This window comes from Apostichopus japonicus, chromosome 12 (genome assembly GCF_037975245.1).
Source record: "Apostichopus japonicus isolate 1M-3 chromosome 12, ASM3797524v1, whole genome shotgun sequence".
NCBI classification, from domain to species: domain Eukaryota; kingdom Metazoa; phylum Echinodermata; class Holothuroidea; order Aspidochirotida; family Stichopodidae; genus Apostichopus; species Apostichopus japonicus.
Window position 1 is genome coordinate 26,240,760 of NC_092572.1, and position 21,198 is coordinate 26,261,957.

The 21,198-nt window shown below is 38.4% G+C and overlaps 1 protein-coding gene across 3 annotated transcripts in view; it reads right to left on the reverse strand.

Annotated features, from left to right (window-relative positions):
- LOC139976746 (uncharacterized) overlaps positions 1-21,198 on the reverse strand; it is a 195,477-nt gene that overhangs the window by 15,179 nt on the left and 159,100 nt on the right. For all 3 annotated transcript variants that reach the window (XM_071985465.1, XM_071985464.1, XM_071985466.1), the window contains 18 exons: positions 20,120-20,371; positions 19,097-19,339; positions 18,387-18,509; positions 17,487-17,603; positions 16,408-16,647; positions 15,541-15,786; positions 14,569-14,688; positions 13,777-14,034; positions 12,391-12,633; positions 11,181-11,456; positions 7,907-8,152; positions 6,610-6,693; positions 5,718-5,801; positions 4,537-4,611; positions 2,423-2,500; positions 1,729-1,800; positions 1,082-1,153; positions 433-504 (listed from right to left, as the gene is read on the reverse strand). In XM_071985465.1, the coding sequence (XP_071841566.1) occupies positions 433-504; positions 1,082-1,153; positions 1,729-1,800; positions 2,423-2,500; positions 4,537-4,611; positions 5,718-5,801; positions 6,610-6,693; positions 7,907-8,152; positions 11,181-11,456; positions 12,391-12,633; positions 13,777-14,034; positions 14,569-14,688; positions 15,541-15,786; positions 16,408-16,647; positions 17,487-17,603; positions 18,387-18,509; positions 19,097-19,339; positions 20,120-20,371 (2,901 nt within the window). The remainder of the gene's footprint in view (positions 1-432; positions 505-1,081; positions 1,154-1,728; positions 1,801-2,422; positions 2,501-4,536; positions 4,612-5,717; positions 5,802-6,609; positions 6,694-7,906; positions 8,153-11,180; positions 11,457-12,390; positions 12,634-13,776; positions 14,035-14,568; positions 14,689-15,540; positions 15,787-16,407; positions 16,648-17,486; positions 17,604-18,386; positions 18,510-19,096; positions 19,340-20,119; positions 20,372-21,198) is intronic.

Sequence of the window (21,198 nt, forward strand, 5' to 3'; positions counted from 1 at the left end):
TACAGTCCTTTAAAAGGAGGATCGAGTTCGTAGCTACAGTGGCTGCTGAGGGGCCCGACGTAGTATTCTATTCAAAATCATTCTTCAGCTGTGTTCCTTTACATTAAATTACAGGGGTTCTAAAATTACTTGAATCAAACATACTGCATTTTTAACAGTTTTTGGTTTAGTTTATTTACAAAGCTGTCAGCTGGGGGGGGGGGGGGGGGTGGGGTGGGAACAAACAATATTAAAAAAAAGCAGAAATAGAGAAATACAACACATACGGTGGGGAGGGGGGAAGAGGTATACCTCCAACCCACTGGATCTGCACCTCCTGTCCTGTTGTTATGGAAGTAAGATATTAGTACCGCTGATCCTATCAGTACAATTGCATGACCATGCACGCAGTATCTAGAAAAATTATCTAGAAAAATCGGCGTATATACTTACATGCACATTGAAATGTTGGTGGAGTTGGAGTGCAAACGCCATTTCCGGGGCAGGGGTTCGGAACACATGGATCTACAGGAAACACGAGAAAAAGGAAGAACGTCATTATTCCAATAAAAGAAGAGAAATGGAAAACGGGAAAGAATGTTAAAAAAAAAAAATTAAATAATAATTTGCAAGCATGGTTTTGTTGTCTGCCCTGGCACCGTTGCAGGAGGTAAGGAATCAAATTTGCTGTTGGGACGTTGATTTCGTATCACTCTGGATACAAAATTGAGAAGAAAGAACTTCTATGTCACTTCACATGGTTCGATTCTATCTCCCAAACGGATTCACACAAGTAACAAATCAAAAGCCCTGAAGAGTTGGAGGGATGGCCTCTATGTACGACAGGTTATCCTGGACCAGGGTAATACTGTCATGCCCATGGAGCACCGTTATCGATGGATATGTCTGCGCTAAATAAATCCTCAATATTATTATATTAAGAGTCTTATTACGATAGATTAAGGGAGAACCTAGTCAAGATATCTCTTAAATCACCGAGAATTTTTCGATTCTAAAAGACTGCCTTGACCGTGCCAAAGCTGTGATTCGTTACAAACTGGGAATAAAATAAACACAGACGACCATGACTAACATTACTAACCGGTGCAGTCGGCGGCTCCACCAACAACAGTACAGACTTCTAAAGGAAGGCATGGGTCTGGGTTGCACGGATCTGTTAGACACAAAAACATGGTAAATACCTATAATAAACCCAACAAAACAATCAATCTTTAAAGATGTGCTTTCCATCTTCTTCATTTATTCAGTGATTTATCTTTCAGGCGGTGGGGCGGTGGGGCGGTAGGGAGGTGATTTACATTGTATAAGCAATACTAGCGTCTTGCATCCAAAATTAAACGAAAGCAAAGAAGTTTATGATGGACGAAGAGACATAAAAAAAGAGCAAAAAAAGTGATACGTTCACTCATTTCGTTACTGTTAACTTAACGTCTCTGTTGACTTGAACTCAGTTGAACAGCAAACAAAGGTCGTAATTCCACTGTATATATATATATATATATATATATATATATATATATATATATATATATATATACACACATACATCCCAAATATAAACAGAACTTACATTGTTCGATACAGGTGGCAAAAGCCTGCAGTGGAATGACGACCGTCCCTACTGGTTTCGAACCTCTGGACTTACAATCAGTGTCCACAACCTAGTTGGTTAGGGTGTATGCATATAAGGCAGGAGGCCCGGGTTCGAAAACCACCTTAAAAACTCACCTACACAGTTACCCTGGACACACATTTCTCCCATACCACAGACTGGAACACACGGGATGATTGCAACAGGATCTGCAAAAAGCCGAAGAAGAAGAAGCACTAAAACACCTCTTATAGCAGTTTTATCCCTTCCAATTTAACCCCCAATTTATCCCTCCGAATTTAACGAAATGAAGCAGTTTTCTGGACAAGCAACAGAAACATTGCAATCTCTAGTAACAAGACTCAATTTACTGGAGGAGTAGCAATCCTTCAGTGCATGGGAACTCTGTGTTCAGTCGAAATGCTAATTTGAAAGGCTAATAGAATTTTGGAATACCTATATAAATACAAAACAAACATGACAATAACAAGAACATAAGTTTACTTGTGACAAGGGGAGCTAATAATGACGTACGATGTGTTAATTTATTAAATATTTCAATTTATTAAAAGGCAAGTTGTACCACTGTATTTAAGGGCCTATGCATAACACATGTAATCTGGTATACCCAGTGATGACATATACTAGTGATTGACAGCAGTATACTCTTATTGAATGTTTCTAGGTAGCCAGTTACTTTAAATAGAAATTAATAAAAATGTTTAATAATCTGTTATAATTGTGATGGTGCAAGGTTAATGGAAGTCATACTTATTTCCCCCTCCCCCTACCCCCGCACAATGTTACGAGCTACTTTGTTAGGACCTTTACCTTGAACGCATACTGCTGCTTGGCAAGTCTCTCCAGGGTTGCACACCGGCATGCAGGACAGAGCATCCCCAGACAACACTAAATGATACGATAGAAAGGTAAGAGTTTATCATGATAGTAAATGACCAACAAGAAAATAATAATTGAATGTCTTCAGTAACAAACCCTACCCCTGCCCTCCCTTCCCCATCGCCTACCACTGCCCACCTTTCCCCATCCCCATCCCCCTACCAGTACCCTCCCTTCGCCATCCCGATACCACTGCCCCCTTCCCCATCCCCTCCCTTCCCCATCCCCCTCCCTTCACCATCCCCTACCCTCCCTTCCCTATCCCTAACACTGCCCTCCCTTCCCCATCCCCCTACTACTGCCCTCCCTTCCCCATCCCTCTACAACTGCCCCTCCCTTCCCCATTCCCCTACCACTGCCCTCCTTTTCCAATCCCCCTCCCTCCCCATCCCCCTACCCTCCCTCCCCATTCCTACCACTGCCCTCTCTTACCCATCCCGCTACCACTGCCCTCCTTTCCCCATCCCCCTCCCTTCCCCATCCCCTACCCTCCCTCTCCATCCCTACCACTGCATTCCCTTCCCCATTCCTTCTACCACTGCCCTCCATTCCCCATTCCCCTACCACTGCCCTCCATTCCCCATCCCCCTACCACTGCCCTCCCACTACCAATTCACTCTCCAAGCAGAGAGATGCTTGTAGGGAACAACTCCAACCCTATTTACAGATCTGGAACTAGTGGTGGGAACGGGGTACCTTAGGAATCAGGGGGACTGATCAAAAAAATTACTACTAGCTAGTCCAAGCTGTTACCACCTGTCCGCAAAGTTTAAACAGTCACGAACATTGCTCTCCATTTTCAGTTTTACTTGAAGGAAAGGGAGGCAAAAAAATTAAGTGTAATCTTCAATAATAATAACCATTAAGTGATATTATCTTCTATCTTGATCCGTTTAAGTTTAAAGGGCTAGCCTTAGTATACACAGCTATGAAAGAACACGTTGGAGAGGCCTATAGTGTAAGTATTAATACCGCTGTTCAGTAAAAGTGCTGTACCTTTTCTGTGAGAATTTTTGGTTTGCAAATTATACTGTCAATTTTTATGCAAATATACCCCAACAAATACTTTAAGGAATTCTTCAAGCACGCAAAGCCCATTTTCCATAAGTAATTCATTCATTGCACTGTTAGGCTTGAAAAGCGGAACATTTGTAGACACTGTCTCATAGCCTATACATACAGGAGTAAAACTATAGGCTTATGTATGCCCTTAGTATAGGCCTATAGTTGAGTTGAAGGTCGAATGCGTAAGGAACAGGTACTCATGGGAGCTCCGAAATGTTTGAAAACGGGTACCCGTTGTTGTTCCCGTCTCTATCAGGAAGAAAACAAAAAAACCTTGAAGCAAGACAATTGGGTCTTGCACTCACATTGAATATTCACTAGTTTTGGAGCACTGATCATGTGAATCCTTGCCAAGGTCACTATAATCCCCCCCCCCCCCCCCCCTCTGGCATTCCTTCATTATAACATGGTTGTGGAATATCACAGACTGACTTAATTTATCCCTTACTGTCCAAAATACTGGGTGCAAAATTAAGGCAATGGATGGAACTCCTTTTCCACAAATTCCTCCTAGACGTTGCGGTATGATGATATTTCAGACTTGGAACCCACCTCTGTGTCGTGTCATCAATTAGCAATATTATAAAATTAATGGTGCCACACAGACGTGGGTTCACAGTCTGAAATATCATCATTGCTAAAAGGAATTATTGGAAAAGGGGTTCGATCCATTGCCATAATTTTGAAAGGATTTTGGACAGTACGGGCTATATTCCAGGCTATTTTCTCTCAGCACGTAAAATCAAACAAGCGAGCAGAGTGGTGTAGTGATTTTGTTAATTTTGGAGATTATTTTTTACAAAAAACATCAAACTACTTGAAACTAGTCATTCAATGCCGAAACAGACATCAAATAGCATGCGAATAGTAGGCCTACTCCCCCAAAAGTGCTCTGATTTCTACTGTGAATATAATTTGTGACAACTTAAAGATGAATTCATCCACAAAAAGTTCTCTAAAATGTCACTGAAATAACTTACTGTCGAGACAAAACGTTTCCTGATCTGTTTCCAAACAGAAAGAAGAAGGGGGGCAGATTACGTTTTCGCACCTAACTATAAAAGAAACATGAGAGAAAGAATGAGAAACAAAAATTAGGCTATATGAGGGTGTGGCGGGGTTGAATAACTTTAATCCGCAGTTGCCCCTAACCAAGTATGTATCATCAACCTCATCGAGATCTGCTTTTGACTTTTGACTTCCTGCAGAATCTGTGAGGTGTGCCCTTGCTCAGCGACGTCATGCTATGCATAATGAAGGCAATTTGTAACATTACGATATTCCCCTACTATACTGTAGCATATACCACCCGAGTCCCCTAACTTTGGCCAAGAACAGGGGAGATTAAATATCTACCCAGAGTTGGTTAGGCTAGCCATACTGACCGCTCCTATGCACAAATTCATGTACAAACACACAGTGTACTATTTCAGTGGTCGAGCCAAATTTGTCTTCACACACAGGAAAGTAGTGCTGGCCATTAGAACACTTGTGTTTACAATCATGGTAGCTGGTCAATTATAATTAGGTGCGCTTAAGGATGAAACTTAATGGCAGTAATATTTGAGGTAGTTTATGCTATCAAGTAACAACTTATTATTGCTCGATGAATTTGAGGAAGACTGTTTTTCTTTAGGCGGGCCTAACGAAGAAGGCAATTTTGTATTCGTATCTCAAGGGGTACCTTTTGATCAACCTCAATTGAGACACCGTTGTAGATATTTTCTTGAAATTAATGAATGTAGAATTTTCAGTGACAATTAAAGACAGTCTTTGTTATATTGCCTACAACTTACTGTGGTACTACATTCGTAGAAATCCTGTGCAAATATTCGAAGTTTGGAATTTTCAAATTTCTGGAAAATTGCCTTTGTCCATTGAAGACTAATTACTTGACAATTCAAGGCGACAGACTGGATTGATGTACAAAGTAAAACACATCACCAGCTGTCAGACTTTGAATTAAAATGATGGGACCTTTCTGTAACAGCTAGCATGGCAATTAAACTGTCCTTGACTGTTTGCAAACGGGTAATAACAAAATATACCGTTGAAACGAAACGTGCAACTTTTTTTGCTTTCGTGACATGATTTTGTAACCAAGGGAAGAAAAGAAAGACAGATGAAATGTCAGATTTGAGGTCTTTAAATATTGTCTTACCTAAACAAACTGCTTGGGCGTCAACTGCCGTACAAGTAGATGGAGGGAAGCACTGTAAAGTATCACAAGGATCACCGATTGGAGCTGGAAAATAAACGAAAGAATACCAGTTTGATCAATGTGAAATGGCTCATTGTTACGCAGGTTGAGAGCAGTTCTGTAGAATCAGTGCTGAAACCAATGTCCACGGACAGGCTGGTGGTGGGGGGGGTGGGGAGGGGTGTGTGGATACTCATATGTTTTATTTATTGATTTTCTTGATTATCAACTAAATTGGATTGATTGATTTACTCATTGACCACTGTGTAAAAAAGAAGGAAGCTGCTGCTGCAGGACTCTGCAGCCAGGTTGAATAGGTTGTTATCTTTTCTGCTCTGCAGTTTTATATCACAATAGAGCACTGCTTGTCTGCCGAGATCATCTCTCTGTTGACTGATATTGATGCAGCCTGGCCGCAGGATTCTGCAGCCAGGCTGGGTAGGTTTTTATCTTTTCTGCTCTGCAGTTTCATCACACAATAGAGCACTGCTGGTCTGCCGAGATAACCTCTCTGTTGTCTGATAATTGATTCAGCCTTGCTTTGCAGAGGAATCATGTCGCTGTTGCAAATTTTCATTTCAAAACAAGTCCTCTTTATGTGAGTAGCTCATGGGAGAACTGATGTTAACTGATGAAAAAGTGCACTTCAACTTGTGGCACATCACTGCTCCTCTTTGTGCACTCGAACATGATTTGTCGAGTAAAGCTTCCAAAATGCATAGAGGGGTGGGGACAGGTGGCGAGGAGAGTGAGGAAGGGACAGGAGAGAAGGGGAAGAGGACAAAAGGCCAGATATGATAGTCTAACAATCCTTGTAAATGTGAGCCTCACTTTAATGGTTCTATGTACTCACTACAAACGATGAATGATATTGCTGCTGGATCAAATAAACAAACTGTACCAAACGGGCAAGGACTGGGGTCACATGGATCAAGATCTGTGTGGGAGAAGCAAAGAAATATGGATAAAAAACAAAAAGCTTTTACTGAATAATCGAAGGGAAGTCACACTTCAATCCTCACCTTCCTCGGCAGTTGTTACACCCCCACACCCCCCTTCCCGCCACCCCCACCCACATACACACACACAAAAATTATATTTTGAACACGACAATAAAAAAAATTGAGAAATTTTTACTACAGAATGAGAATTCCTTAACATAAAATCAGTTCGAAGCTTTGCCAGTAGATAGCAGCATTTTGCATCTAACCCAAATTACATAATCAAGATTTCTTAAAGGCGAGGGGGTTCCCCTCGCCGGAATGGCATCCCCTGCATAGCGTGAAAAATTAAGGATGGACACCACTGCAAATAACTGCTATACATTGTTTCTAACAAGGTTGTTGCCTTTTTGTTGCAATCTTCTTCGTTATTTTTGCACAATTCTGGTATTACAGTAGATTACCAGAACATTTACTTTTCGCAACTTGTTCTCATTGACAACGCACGTACACTCCACCAACCGGTTAAGACCAATTTATATCTGTCTCTTCATATAATACTACTACTTTATTATAACTATTAATAATCAAGTCTAAAAAAATGACATCATAGAGTTGTACTGTAGTGCTTGCAGTTGGAACATCGTTCTTCATTTGGTGCCTTCTTCTCTACTACTTTAATAGCTACAGTAGCCTACTGTGTAGTTGCAAATATCGTTGCTGATACGATAAAGTCATTAAAAGTGCTACTGAAAATCATTGACTTTAATGGACAATGGACATGACTTTTGAAATAAGATATATCCTACAGCAGCAAGGTATTTCTTCGTTGTAGCACAGAGATTTTACAGCAACATTAAACGGACTTATCAAACCTACACAAATTGGCACCTGTCCACACGCAACCCCCCCCCCCCCCAAAAAAAAATTGTGTTGTTCGATGTAACGTTAGGCAGGAAAGAAATGCAGCCGACAGCCCTGAGGTTCAAGACTAGTGACTTTTTCACCAGAAAATTTGGAAAATAAATTACACAGACTATTATTAAATTTAGCCTATTCTTAAAACTGCAAGTTCCTTTGCCTACCTGGTATAATGAATCATTGATAGTTATAATGAAAATCATGATAAGGTGCTTGAGGATATTCAAGTGTACTATAGTCTTGTGGTTTGTTAAATCTTGATTGATCAAGAAAAGCTATTTTACTTACTGACCGAGACAGTGAAGGAGCAAATGGCCGTATTGCCAGCGTTGTCGCTGAAGGTGTACTCCACGGAAGTATCACCAAAGCCGAAAACGTTTCCTGGAGGCACAACCTCCAGGGAGGGGGTGCTGCCTGAGTTATCTATTGCAGTTATCATTGGTAATGTGACTGTGGCCATCGTATCCCCGGGTAGGAGGGTACCTGGGATGACATCATCTGGACATCCAATAATGTTAGGTTCTGCATCGTCAACTGTTAAAGCAATAAACCATTGACAAACAAGGTGAGTACTTGGAATTCGTTAGATGGAAATAATTGCAGAAGTCTTCATTTGGTTGAGTACTTCTAAAATCTTGTAAGCAAAACTTTGTCTTGTAAACAGTATGGTTTATACTTAATTTTACTCATGTTAATATAGCTCCTGTAAGGTGCTTAATGTAGCTACCCTGGAGTTATACCCTGGATGTTTAAGGCATCCCAGGAAAGTGTTAACTCTCAGTTCATCACATTCATTTATAGATATATCTGCTGTACATGTTCAATATGTTATTTCTGTTAACACGAATTTAAGGTTAACCCTTCCAAACCAATTAGTTTCAATGGCAGGGTGCTTCGATCTAGTAGGCAGAGCTTACGAGGAAATTAATGATCTTTACTTGTGGCTGGCACTTTGGAGCAAAACCCAATTGCTTTTAAGTGAATAGCTAATATTTATTTCAGGGCTGTGCTCTATTAATTCCAACTTTTTAAAACAAGGGATAGAGCTTGTCATCATGCAGATCAGGGTTCGAGGAGGAGCATAAGACCCACGGTTGCACAAATTAAAAAACAAAACATTTGTGATATCTGTGCAATAACAAACAAGTTTTCATAGTTTAAGTGCAAGGTCAAAAATGTTATGGTAGTACCCTGTTGCTAAAAACCTGTTGCTTAGTAGAGTATGCCAGAGATTTCATGAAGAAATTCTCAATGTATCTCAAGATGCCAAATTCTTTGAGGATAAGCGAGGTCTGAATATTTGAAAACACGCTTCTCGTTAAAAAAAAATGCATGTGATGCACTCAGTGCAGTGTTAGCTCAGTGGTTAACTCAGGTGTCTTCCAATCATTAGGTCCCCGGTTTGAGGCACTCCAAGATTAATGTATGTCGTCCAGTTACTAAGTTGTGACAATTCATAATCATGGACGTTAAATATGAATCTAAGAGACTGACTTCGGTCAGCTTGCGGCTGTGATAAGTCAATGAGGCTTCTACGTGAGTTCCTGCTTGCAGGAGGATCTAAAATACATACAAACATACACCCATACATACATACAATACATACAAACATACGTCCCTATCTAATCTGATCTAGAGGGACCATTGCTATCCTCGTTATGGTTTGACAAAATGAATGTGTTATGCCATGTAACACACTCTTGATACAAGCTCTTCCCCCCCCCCCACACCCCAAAAAAGGTAAAAACCTGATCAGATCTGAATTTATACTTGGATCAATACAAAAGGTCTCACTGTGCCATTTTATTAAACAGCTAGACTTGCTCCTTCTTATTATTCAATGATACCAGATCAAGACGGGAAATAAAGGAGAAGATCAAGCAACGGAAAGAAATCAGTTTCAAATTTTTAATTGTCTACTTCTAGAATCGCCAATCATTAAATTTCTTGATTTCTGGTCATAACATTTCATCAATTTCCCAGGCAAGATTCCGTATTCCGTACCCCGTTACTCGAAACTGCTATTTCACTTCAATATATCCAAAAGTTCAGTTTTTACTTTATTATGATACAATGATGTGGAACAATGTAACTGATCAGGGTAACCCTGTCCTCATTTTGTTCTATCTTTATTGGGGGTGGAGGGGAGGAGGAGGGGGGGGGGCTTTTTGTTTCTTGTTCATAAAAAAAAATTCATGAAGCATATGGCCAATTGTTTGATAATAGCCACATTGAGAACATATAGTTTAGGGACTAATGTCCTCTCCAGTCGTATTGCACACAAGCACAAATTGTATTGATAAGTATCACTACCCTAAAACATATCTGCTGCCCCCAGATGGTACTTATTTTGTCCCATAGTTTAATCCAGACATTGCACCTAATATCGTTTTGTGCTTTGATGGTGCGAATGGACACATATATCGTGGATGCACGGTGGAAGCTCATGTTATGTTTGCAACACCCTCTCCGGTATACATTTACACAACAGCAGTGGCGGTGCTACGGAGGGGGGGGGCATGCCCGCGGATTGTCCCCTTGCCTCCCCCAGTTGCCCCCCAATCAGACCTGCTACTATCCAAACATATGGAATTAGGCTGATCGGTTGAATTTAGTACAGTTTCCAATGCAATGCATTAAATGTGAAAAATTGTTAAATGATAGCACCATTTTGCATCTAACGCACTTTACTCAAGTAGAAAAACTCCCAAATGAGAGAGGAAACCCCTTCCTTTAGATCCCTCCCCCCATATCAGTGTTATATTAATTTCACCCTTCCCCTCCAAAAAATGCCTTGCCCCTTAGTTACCCCCCCCCCCACCTCCCAGTTTGCCTTGGCTGGTGCTGCGAATGCACACTAGTTAAGGATATTGCGTAGATGTTACTTTCACTTTTCTGTTCGTTTTTTTCATTGAATTTTCGTTACTTTTTCTTTTCATTCGGACTATTCTTATTCATGATTTGCTGATATTTTTTTCAAAACCAGTTACACAATTCCTTTCTACACTTAGTCTATACCTGACCATATTCTTCTACTTGTGAAATGTATCCAGACCCAGCCCACTTTAATCGCACATGAATAATACTGAGGAGGGTAAACTTGACCTTGCGGAAATGGTCACGCCACCAGATGGCACTGGACGCAACATTTACTGACTTGCGGTGTGAATGCAATGCCCAAGTGCAAGTAAAGAGATATGAGTAGAAGAGGCAAGTACCAGAACAAACTCTTGAGTACACTATTTAGAGTACAAGATATTTCCTTCAAGTTGGTGAGTGAAAGCATGACTACAAAACTACGAGTATGACTACAAGGGAAAGAAGAAAAAAAGTGTACTCGAGTAAACACAGGCAAACTGGAGTACTACAATTCTGGTAAGAGGTACTCCGTTGAGTGCTAAGGCATGTGGCTAGTAACTGAAGTATAAATCTGGTGGAGAGACAAATATGAGATTTATTCACAGATCAAATGCAACCAGCTTCTTCGACTCAACTATAGAGTGAAGTCCCACTCACCCCGCCCCACCCCTTTTTCCTTTCTTTACCGTTTCGCAGTACTTACAAGTTAGTAGTAGCTGGAACATACAGGTGGCTGTCAATCCCATGGAATCTGTAAAGGTAAATGTAATCATTTGCGGAGTTGGCCCAGGAGTGAACGCATTCGTAGGGGGAGTCGTCAAGACACCGATCAGATTGTTGCCGTCTGCGTCTAACGCCTCCGCGGTAGGAAACACGACCGGCTGTGATCCGGGGATGTTGGTAAAAACAGTAAAGACACCAGTCTGGCAAGTGATTGGCATGGGATCTGCTCTTGGGATGTCAGTGACTAATGGTTCAACTATAGAAGACAGACAGACAGGCAGAACATTGATCCATGTTTTCCAAGATACAATCAGTGTTGGACACGTTAAAAACGTTTCTCTTTATAACAACAGTGCCACATGTGTCAAACAGACATAAACACACGAAGGGTTAACAAACCCCCTTTTGTTCTAATTTTTTTTTCCTTTTTTACCTTCAATTTTTTGCTTACAACAAGTGAACTACTCTGCGATGTTCAACTGCCAAAAACAGTCAAGAAATATTGCCCAGACTGCTATGAGTCGGTATTTTCCGGTCACTTCCGTATTTTACTATTACACACCCTTCAGAGTAGATTCATAACATATTGTACATATTATTAACATTCATCCCCTCACCATGTTCACTCTCAAAGGAGTGTGCCAACTACAGCACCATCTGTATTGACATTCTGTAGATGGAATTGTTTTGCGACAAAATGGCTTCTTTCTTGGGAAATATATGCACATAATATCGTGTTAAGTGATATCCATTAACGTTTTCAACAACAGTGCCTTATGTGTCAAACATAGACATAAACACACGAAGGATACACAAACCCACCCGTTTTGTTTGTTCAATTTTGGCTTGCAAGAGAACTACTCTGCGATGAAACAACTCCCCCAAAAATGGTTGAGAAAATTCTTGCTCAATGTAAGGAGATCATCCTAGTCTAAACGTTGTGCCAATAGCTGCTCCCTTTTTGTTTTGTGGTGAATCTGTGATGTCATAGTGCCACCAGGGTCTTCAAAATTTCCTCATTTTCCGATTTGACTGATGAACCCGGCTCTCTGATGATTAAAGCGTGAAGGAACCAAGAAGTGGTGTATTTGTATTTGTATCATATTTGTATTTGTAAGGCAACCTGCACTCCAAACGGTTGAAGTCCTTCACGACTAGCATACAAAAGAATGAGAGAGGCTCACACTCACCTTCAATAATGACACGGAAGGCACACGAAGCGGAATTGAGAGCGTTGTCGGTCGCAGTGTACGAGATCATTGACGTTCCAACGCCGAACGTATCCCCGGATTGGGCACCCGAACTAACGAGAGAAAACATGCCGTTGTCGTCTGAGACTTCCAAGTCCCACGAGACTTCCGCCGTGTCCGTGTCTGTCTCCACCGTCATCGTGATGTCGTTAGGACAGACCAACGACGGAGGAATGTCATCGGCTGTCGCAATGAACGAGAAAGATGCACATGATCGATTTCTGTGTCAGATGGACAGACGGCTATAGGCTTTGGGAACGGGATATGAAATACAAATTTTTGGGGGTTCCCATTTTTTCTCTGGGACATTGTTTGTATTAAATATTAAAAGACAGGAAATGACCTGAGTGTGGAGGAAAACATCTGTTGTCCGCCTTGTAAATACGTTTTCTTTGGTCTAGTTGGTTTTCAGATTAACTGTCAAATTTAGACACCATAACAATTGTTTTCGAAGGATAATCATGATAGTAACATAACTACACACATCATGACCATGCTCATCGTTCTCCGTGATTTTTCAAACCAGGTTTTCAATGATTGTTAATACTGAGTCTGTGACTAACTGGATTTATTCAAGCAATAAGTCAAACATATTAATTAGTTTATTTAACCCTTATGTTTTAGGCTTCCTGCCTGCCATATTTACAAAAGCTGCGTTTCTGTATGAAACTTTCCTGAATTAACTTCGGTTAACAAAATTGTTATGGGGATTGCAGGTACTTTAATCTTTCATAGCAATGTGTTTATTTTAGCCTTCTGTAGTTCTCACTGTTGACTTGTTGTAAAACTATGTTTTGTCCAACGTAAGATTCTTGATGTATACGGGTTGTTTTCACACTATGACCTCTGCTAACATTTACCCCTCTTAAGTAAGTTATCAGTCAAACTTTACCTTCGGGATTTGCTCTCTGTTGACCTCAAGTAACCTTTGACCCACACTAAAAAAACTGTGGACCTATTATACATCTATGAAATACCATTCCAATCCATGGTGACCTCTGCTGACCCTCATCAAAACTAGTAGGGATCTTGAACTTTTCACCACGGGCAACTCAAATGGCCAAGGCAGTATTTCCTTTCCTTACCCCTTTAACAATAGAATTTCTGAGGACTTAGTGATTTCTTTTGTAATGACGTCCGAGGACTTGGAATTCCTTTGTTCAAGTCCTCAGTCAGAATACAAAACAGGTGCATATACTCACGTGTGCTCAAACCTGAATACATGGATATATATAGATGCCTGGCAACAGAGCGGACCAAAAAGGGTTAGTATATGTTGGAGAGATAAAATCAGCAGACGATAGAAATTGTTCAATACTAACTTACCGATGATTGAGACAATAAACACACACACAGCTTGTTCCTGCATTTGGTTAGTAGCTGTAATCTCCACAAAAAAGGTTTCAGTCATCTCGACTATGAACGAATCGCGGGGAATTGGGACTAAGGTAGGTGGAATTCCTGACGGATCAGTGGCCACGATTGGAGCCCAGATCCTGTCGACTACAGCATTAGTTTGTCCATACAAAGTAAAGACTCCAACTGGGCAACTGTCAAAAGATGGGCCGGGGCCAGGTTCTGTGTCTGATGCAAGAACAAAAACAAAAACAAAAACAAAGGATTTTTTGAAAGAGGAGTAGTTTACCATTAGAATGACAAAAACCAAAACAGAGTGGTGGCCCTTCAAGTAAAGTATATTTATATATGTTTATATATATATATATATATATATATATATATATATATATATATATATATATATTTATTTATATATTTCTATATATATATATTTATATATATATATATATATATATACATATATATATATTTATGTTTATATATATATACATATATATATATATATATATATATATATATATATATATATATATATATATATATATATATATATATATATATATATATAATATATATACCGAAGTTTAGTGAACAGTGGCGTAGACACCATTTTAAAATTAGATCCATAACAGAGATTAGTAGGTATGTAATGTGGAGACTATTATTTAATAACAAATTGCCGAATTTGAGAAATCTATACCTTCAATACTCGTTGTCAAAACTAAACAAGTAATTCATTACATATTGAAGCAGACATACCTCGCATATTACAGAGCTCTCCAAAAAAAGGATCGAGGCATTCACATAAAAAGGAAAGTCCAAATTGTTCACATAAACCGCCATTCTGACAAGGTCTACTTTCACAAGGATTAGGTGGAGCTAATGTAGAATAATGAAGAATAATAAAAGAAAATAATCAGTATTTGATACGAGTGAGAAATAAATAGTATAATTCCACAATAACAGACATACAAAAAATGTAGCATAGATACATTCAAGAACCATTCACAACGAAATATGATTATTTAACAAAAAAACAGTGCGTCCAAAAGTAAAACTATAGGGGATTCCTAGCTTAAAATTAGGGCCACAATAACCACGTGTACCACCGGGATTCGAACCCGGACCTCCCGCTGTGTACGCGGACACCCTAACCAACTAGGCCATGGACGCTGATTGTATGTACAAAGGTTCAAAACCGGTAAGGAAGGTCGTAATTTTACTGTAGGCGTTTGACACCTGTATCGAACAATACTAGTTCTGTTTTTGGTGACATATTTTGCCTTACTCTAACTCTAGTCACTAGTAGTTGTTCCACTAGTCACTAGACTATATACATATATGTGTGTATATATATATATATATATATATATATATATATATATATATATATATATATATATATATATATATATATATATATATATATATATATATATATATATATATATATATATATATATATATATATATATATATATATATATATATATATATATATATATATATATATATATATATATATATATATATATATATATATATATATATATATATATATATATATATATATATATATACCGAAGTTTATTGAACAGTGGCGTAGACAGAAGGAGGGCGGGGTGCCCCTAAACTATTGTTTTGGAACAAAATCAGTTGAATTATTGTGTTAAATATTGCATATTTCATATAATAAGTTCAATGTTACAATTGTATAGTCTGTTTACTTACGAATCAATTCTACTGTAACAAAATAAACACAATCCACTGTATTCCCACAAAAATCAGAGAAAGTACTGGTTACTAGTGTAGACCCTAGTGGCAAGGCATCTCCAGGCCTGTGACTAGCAGATGCCAGATAAGCGGTGCTGCAGGTGTCACGGGCAGTTGGTTCTGTGAATTGGACGGGATCTCCCTCTACTGTAACATTAGCTGAAACATTCTCACATAGTGTAAGGACAGGCGGCTCAACATCAACTGGTGGGTTATTAAATGAAAAAAGAATGTCATGAGATTCGTAGAAAGGAAATCTCGTAGTTTGTTTTAAAGTGTTCTTTATTAATTCAAAGTAAACCTACAATTACCACCACTCGGAATAAAGATATCTTGGACGGAACACTGAACAATTCATATTGTAAACCATTTGCAACATTTAACAAATTAAAGAGAATGACTACTCCAAATTTATATGCTGGGTTGTTCTGTATTAGTTGTTTACTAACTATATATTTGTACTCTTTAGTCGTAAAAACGTTTTATTTCTATTTATTTATTGTTGTTATTATTGTCCATAAAGAAATATAATTTGTAGTAATTTAACGCAATATCAGCTGATTATTTGTAACAATTGCATGCAGAGTAACCTGCTCTATGTATGTTCTACTTTTCCTAGTGCTTAAAGGTTTGAGAATGATAAATCGGACCTTAAAGATCGCTTAAAATGCAATGCCAGCCATCGTCTGCCAATAACATAGTGATATGTATAGGCAATTGGAGATAAAGCTTAATCCCGCTCAAGTCTAAATGCCACATCGCATTTTATTTTATTTTAAGCACAGGATGTTGATTGCAACATCTATATTTCAAAGGAGAATGTACCTTCTCTATGAACAACAGTGAAAGAACACTCTGCGGTGATTCCAGAAGCAGATGACATGAACATATATCTCACTGGAGTATCACCTACAGGGAATCGATCACCCGGCGCATGGCTTCGAATTATGAGAGCAAAGGCAACAGATGTAGGTTCTATCCAATTTACGACTGCGGCGTCTCCAGACCCTCCTCTGGTCAGCAGATAAACATCATCTGGGCATTCTGGAGCCTCATTGGCAACAGCTGTAAATATAATAGATTCTTGCTGCCGTCGAAAATGTGGCTTATGTTTTCATATCAAATCCATCCCTACAAGACTTACAGCTAGTTAACCTGCTAAGAATCAGTAAACAAAATGATCGTATAGATACGTTCGTGTGTCTTTATGAAGGGTACCTACCCATAAACAAGACATTAATGTAATTACGTTCATGAAATTCAAAAATGTTAGGACACACATACGTACGTTATCATAACAAGCAGTGCACACCACACAATAAAGCACACATTCAGTGTTGAACATGAAAATAATTGTTAAGAAAACTAATTTGCACAGTTGTGGTTTTATTTTTCACTCTCTCTTGGCTTGACACTGTATGCTAATTGATTGCCAATGGTAATTTTTTTTAAATCACACATAAAAGTAACACCCGCCTGTAGCATTATAATTATAAGGAGGTAAAATAACTTCTTCTAAAACTGTCAACACATTAATTTCTCTTAATGTGACCAAGCTGTATATTGCAGAGCCTTCGTTAATGCCAATATATGCATGCTTTTGGACAATTTTGTACACAGACTTCAATTTTTGCTGCTGTTGCTTGATCTTTATGTTGTGGAAGTAGACTACAAACCTAGACTTGGTTGTTTTTTGTCATTTCCGCAATACACGATACCAATTCGGGTAGTATTCTTAGATTAGTATGTATTAGTTTTTTTTATAATTGGAACAGGAAGGGTTGATATCAACGTAATGACTTCCTACCATACAGCATGTTTATGATAACACAACATATACTCAACATATACTTAATAACACAAGTCAATTGAATCCGAGGATGCATTTTCATTACTTGACTTACGTTGATGACATACTTCTCCAGTAAACTCCAATGTACAAAAGCAAATAAACTCAGTAACATTAATCCTCAAACAGGTACCACCATTTTGACAGGGATTAGTGTCACAAATATGGGAAACTGCAATGTAAATCAAGGAGAATTCAGACTTTAGAAAGATATATAACTATGGTATTTATAGTGAGCATGTATAATCAACAATTTTCGTTTAAACAATGTGTTCCATTTTATGCTCCAACTTAGCATCTCTAAGGGATTCGAAATCTAAATTTGAAGTAATTAAAACTATGTTACAATGTTAACTTTTGTTGATGGCCGTTCCAATTAGATGACTATATTGATGAAAAAAATCAATAGGATGAGTTTAATCTTTTTAAAATAACAACCAACGTATCTTACAAACTCTGCATAATGAAGAGGATTACCATGGTAATTGCAACGTAACTTGTTGGGTAGTTTAACTACCACTGCAACAGGTATCATAATATTCACATGTTCCACTAACCCATTTAAAAAGAACCAAGAGGAATAGGTCTCTGGGGTTTTATCCATACGTAAAAGTGTGATTGAAGGGTGGGGGATGGTATATAGGTGATTTTAGACTTTCTAGTGTTACGCTATTGTATGCCAATTATATATGAAATTATGCACAACTATTTTAGTCCAGTTAAAAAGCAGACTGTAGTATTTTCTCAGACAAATACCATTGTATCAATATGCATTGCAAAGTAAAGAGCAATTGAGTGATATCCAACTAATGTGCAATATAATATATAAAGTCATTCAATCGATGTTACTACATACAAAAACCCTTCGATCGATGACACTACATACATGTACCCTTGGAATTGTAATATAGCCAGCTCCAATTTCAGTCAGAATTCCCCAAACAGGTATACTAACCCACTTGACCACAGTTGGTGCCAATGAAGCCTTCTTGACACATACAAACAAATTCTGTTGAACCTGTAGTGATGCATGAGCCATTATTGAAGCAAGGGTCACTAGCACAGGGATCTCGAACAGCTGGAGAACAAAATAACTTCCGCATAAAGCGATTGTATGTTTCCCTTGAGAAAACCTCAACTCATTTTTCCAACAAGTAACAGATAAGTAAACAATTATTACATTGATCAAGCAACCTTATATGACTTTGGTAATATGTAGCACGAAGGCCCAAACGTCTCTCAAACCATTCTTATTCAAGTACATATATATTAATTGTTAATCATATCTCCCATACCCAGCGCTAAGTTTTCTTTAAATATTGTTGTTTTTAACCTGTACAGAAACTCGGCATTGTGCTTGTCATTTGTATTAGTTTTTTTCCACACATTATATTTTTCTAATGTATATTGACTTGACACTAGGCTAAATTTACACTTTTTAAACAACTGTTGCATCACTGTATAGAGCGATGTACAGTAAATGTTCAATGAATGGTTGGATGCAGTGTGTAGTGTACTATTTGGTAGACATAACAGCAGTAACGGAACACAAAATAATGCTTCGGATTGTTACTCATTAATGGAAGTGTTTTAGTTCGACCCGCTCCACAAAGTGGTACAGTAAATGGGCATGGTCATGATCTGAAAAATAATATTAAAACATACGTTGAACGACAGTTACTGTTAACTGACATTGTGCAATGTTCCCAGCGTCATCTGCACATATGTATTCAACTAGTGTTGTTCCCAGTTGAAACTCGTTCGAAGGGGGATCTCTAGAACGTACTTTGCCTGTACCCGAGTCATCTGAGCATGACGGTGCAGGTAGGGCAATTGAGACATTTGTTCCGCCAGGACTAGTACATTCTGTTACATTTGTTAAAACGTCGCATTCAGGGGGTGTTATGTCTGAAAATCATTTTAAAAAAATGTAGAATTATATAAAAATCAGTGAAGTAGTTCAAGACGAACAGAGTACAAAAAAAGGAATTTTATCTGCCGATGCACAAACCGTAATGATGTATAAACAATCGTATAATTTTTGTTGAAAGGTGAAATATTTCGTTATTATCATATTTAATATGATAACAATCAATTGCCTGTATGATATAAAAACGGGACCAGTTTACTTGTTTTCAAAAGCAGACAGCTGGTTGATGATTCATTTATATCCGGCACCCTTTCATCAGCTTCTTTTGAAAACTGATGCAGGATGTGGATAAGAATACTGCAATTATCTTCATTTTTATTTCGAAGGTCCGTTTCTCTTTGCAACCATGTACAACGCATCAAAGTACTTTGCGTTGGTTTACGTAACACATGCATAGACATGTAAAATTGAAGCATCGTTCCGTATATGACAGTGTCAGTGAGTACGGATTAACAACAAATGAAATTATCAATAGATAAATCAAGAAAAGGCTGTAACATCGTAAGAATAGCTTCTAAAGAGCATTTTGCTCAGATGACATAACATATCACTAACTATGACCTTGATTTATTCACAGTAGAAGTTTTGTTTTAAATTGATCTCAGATATGGAGGATAAAGTATTCAGCTATACTTGCAAGGATTTCAATTACAACTATAGGTTTACATTTATCTCTGATAGAAATGCATATCAAATTTAAAATCTAAGAAAAGAAATATATCTTTCAGTGGAACTTTGTTTCCAAAAATAATGGTTACCTTGATTCACTGTGACGACAAAGGAACAGGTGGCAGATAGTCCACTTGCATCAGCATAGACATAACGAACAATTCTTGAACCAACAGGATAGTTTCCAGGGGCTCCATTTGAGCTAATAAGATTTACATGGCCGCTGTTATCATTTACGATCAAATCTGGCCAGGAAACAAATGCAAAGTCATCTCCAGCATTGGCTGTGACAGTTACACCTTGTGTTGGGCAGTTGGAAATGACAGGTACCTGGTTGTCCGCTGGAAAACCAAGAAATTACATCAACTTTTGCATAACATGAAGAATTGTTGTACCACACCAATAAATGCCACTTTTACAATGAATACAAGTAGAATGAACTATGAAAACGAACTGTGAAATTATCAGGGATTTCAGGGTTATATGCGCTACACTCTACCAACTGAGCTATCCAGCCCATAGTTAGTAGCAATCATTATATAGCCGTTACTTTTCCGGGGGGGGGGGGCATTCAGATGCCACAATACCATACAAACCATCTAACCAGAGGTCATGCTCTAGTTTCATTCGAATACAGGAATACAGGCCAGAAAGTGGTTTGGAAAGGACTCAGAAAAGACTGGATTAAAAAGTCCTTACTTCTTTTCCATAGTTATTAGGATATAATATGTGTTCTGTAAAGGGTTGAACGTATGTTACATTAGGTTGAAACTAATTGGTTTAATGAGAATACTGGACTGCTTAGTGGTGTAACCAGTGGGAGGGGGGCAGGAGTGGAAGCCCCTAGTCAATGTCTTGCCCCTTCACCCACTTGAAACTCAAATGAAATTGGTAGGCAAAGTGAAATATTGGACGAAAATTACAAAATGCATTTAAAGGCTACTGAAGTTTAACCAGCTGGCGGTTGGCATTAATCTGTTACTGACGGGAATTCTCACATTAATAAATCAGCCAAATACGTCTCAAGTTAAGTAGATAACCTGCTATCATGCTTTTCATATCATGTGTATATTTATAACTTTCCTACTATTTTTTATTTATATCGACCGTCCGAAATTAATCCGATATTGCAATTGTAAGCTGCAGCATGATATACTAAGTCATTTCA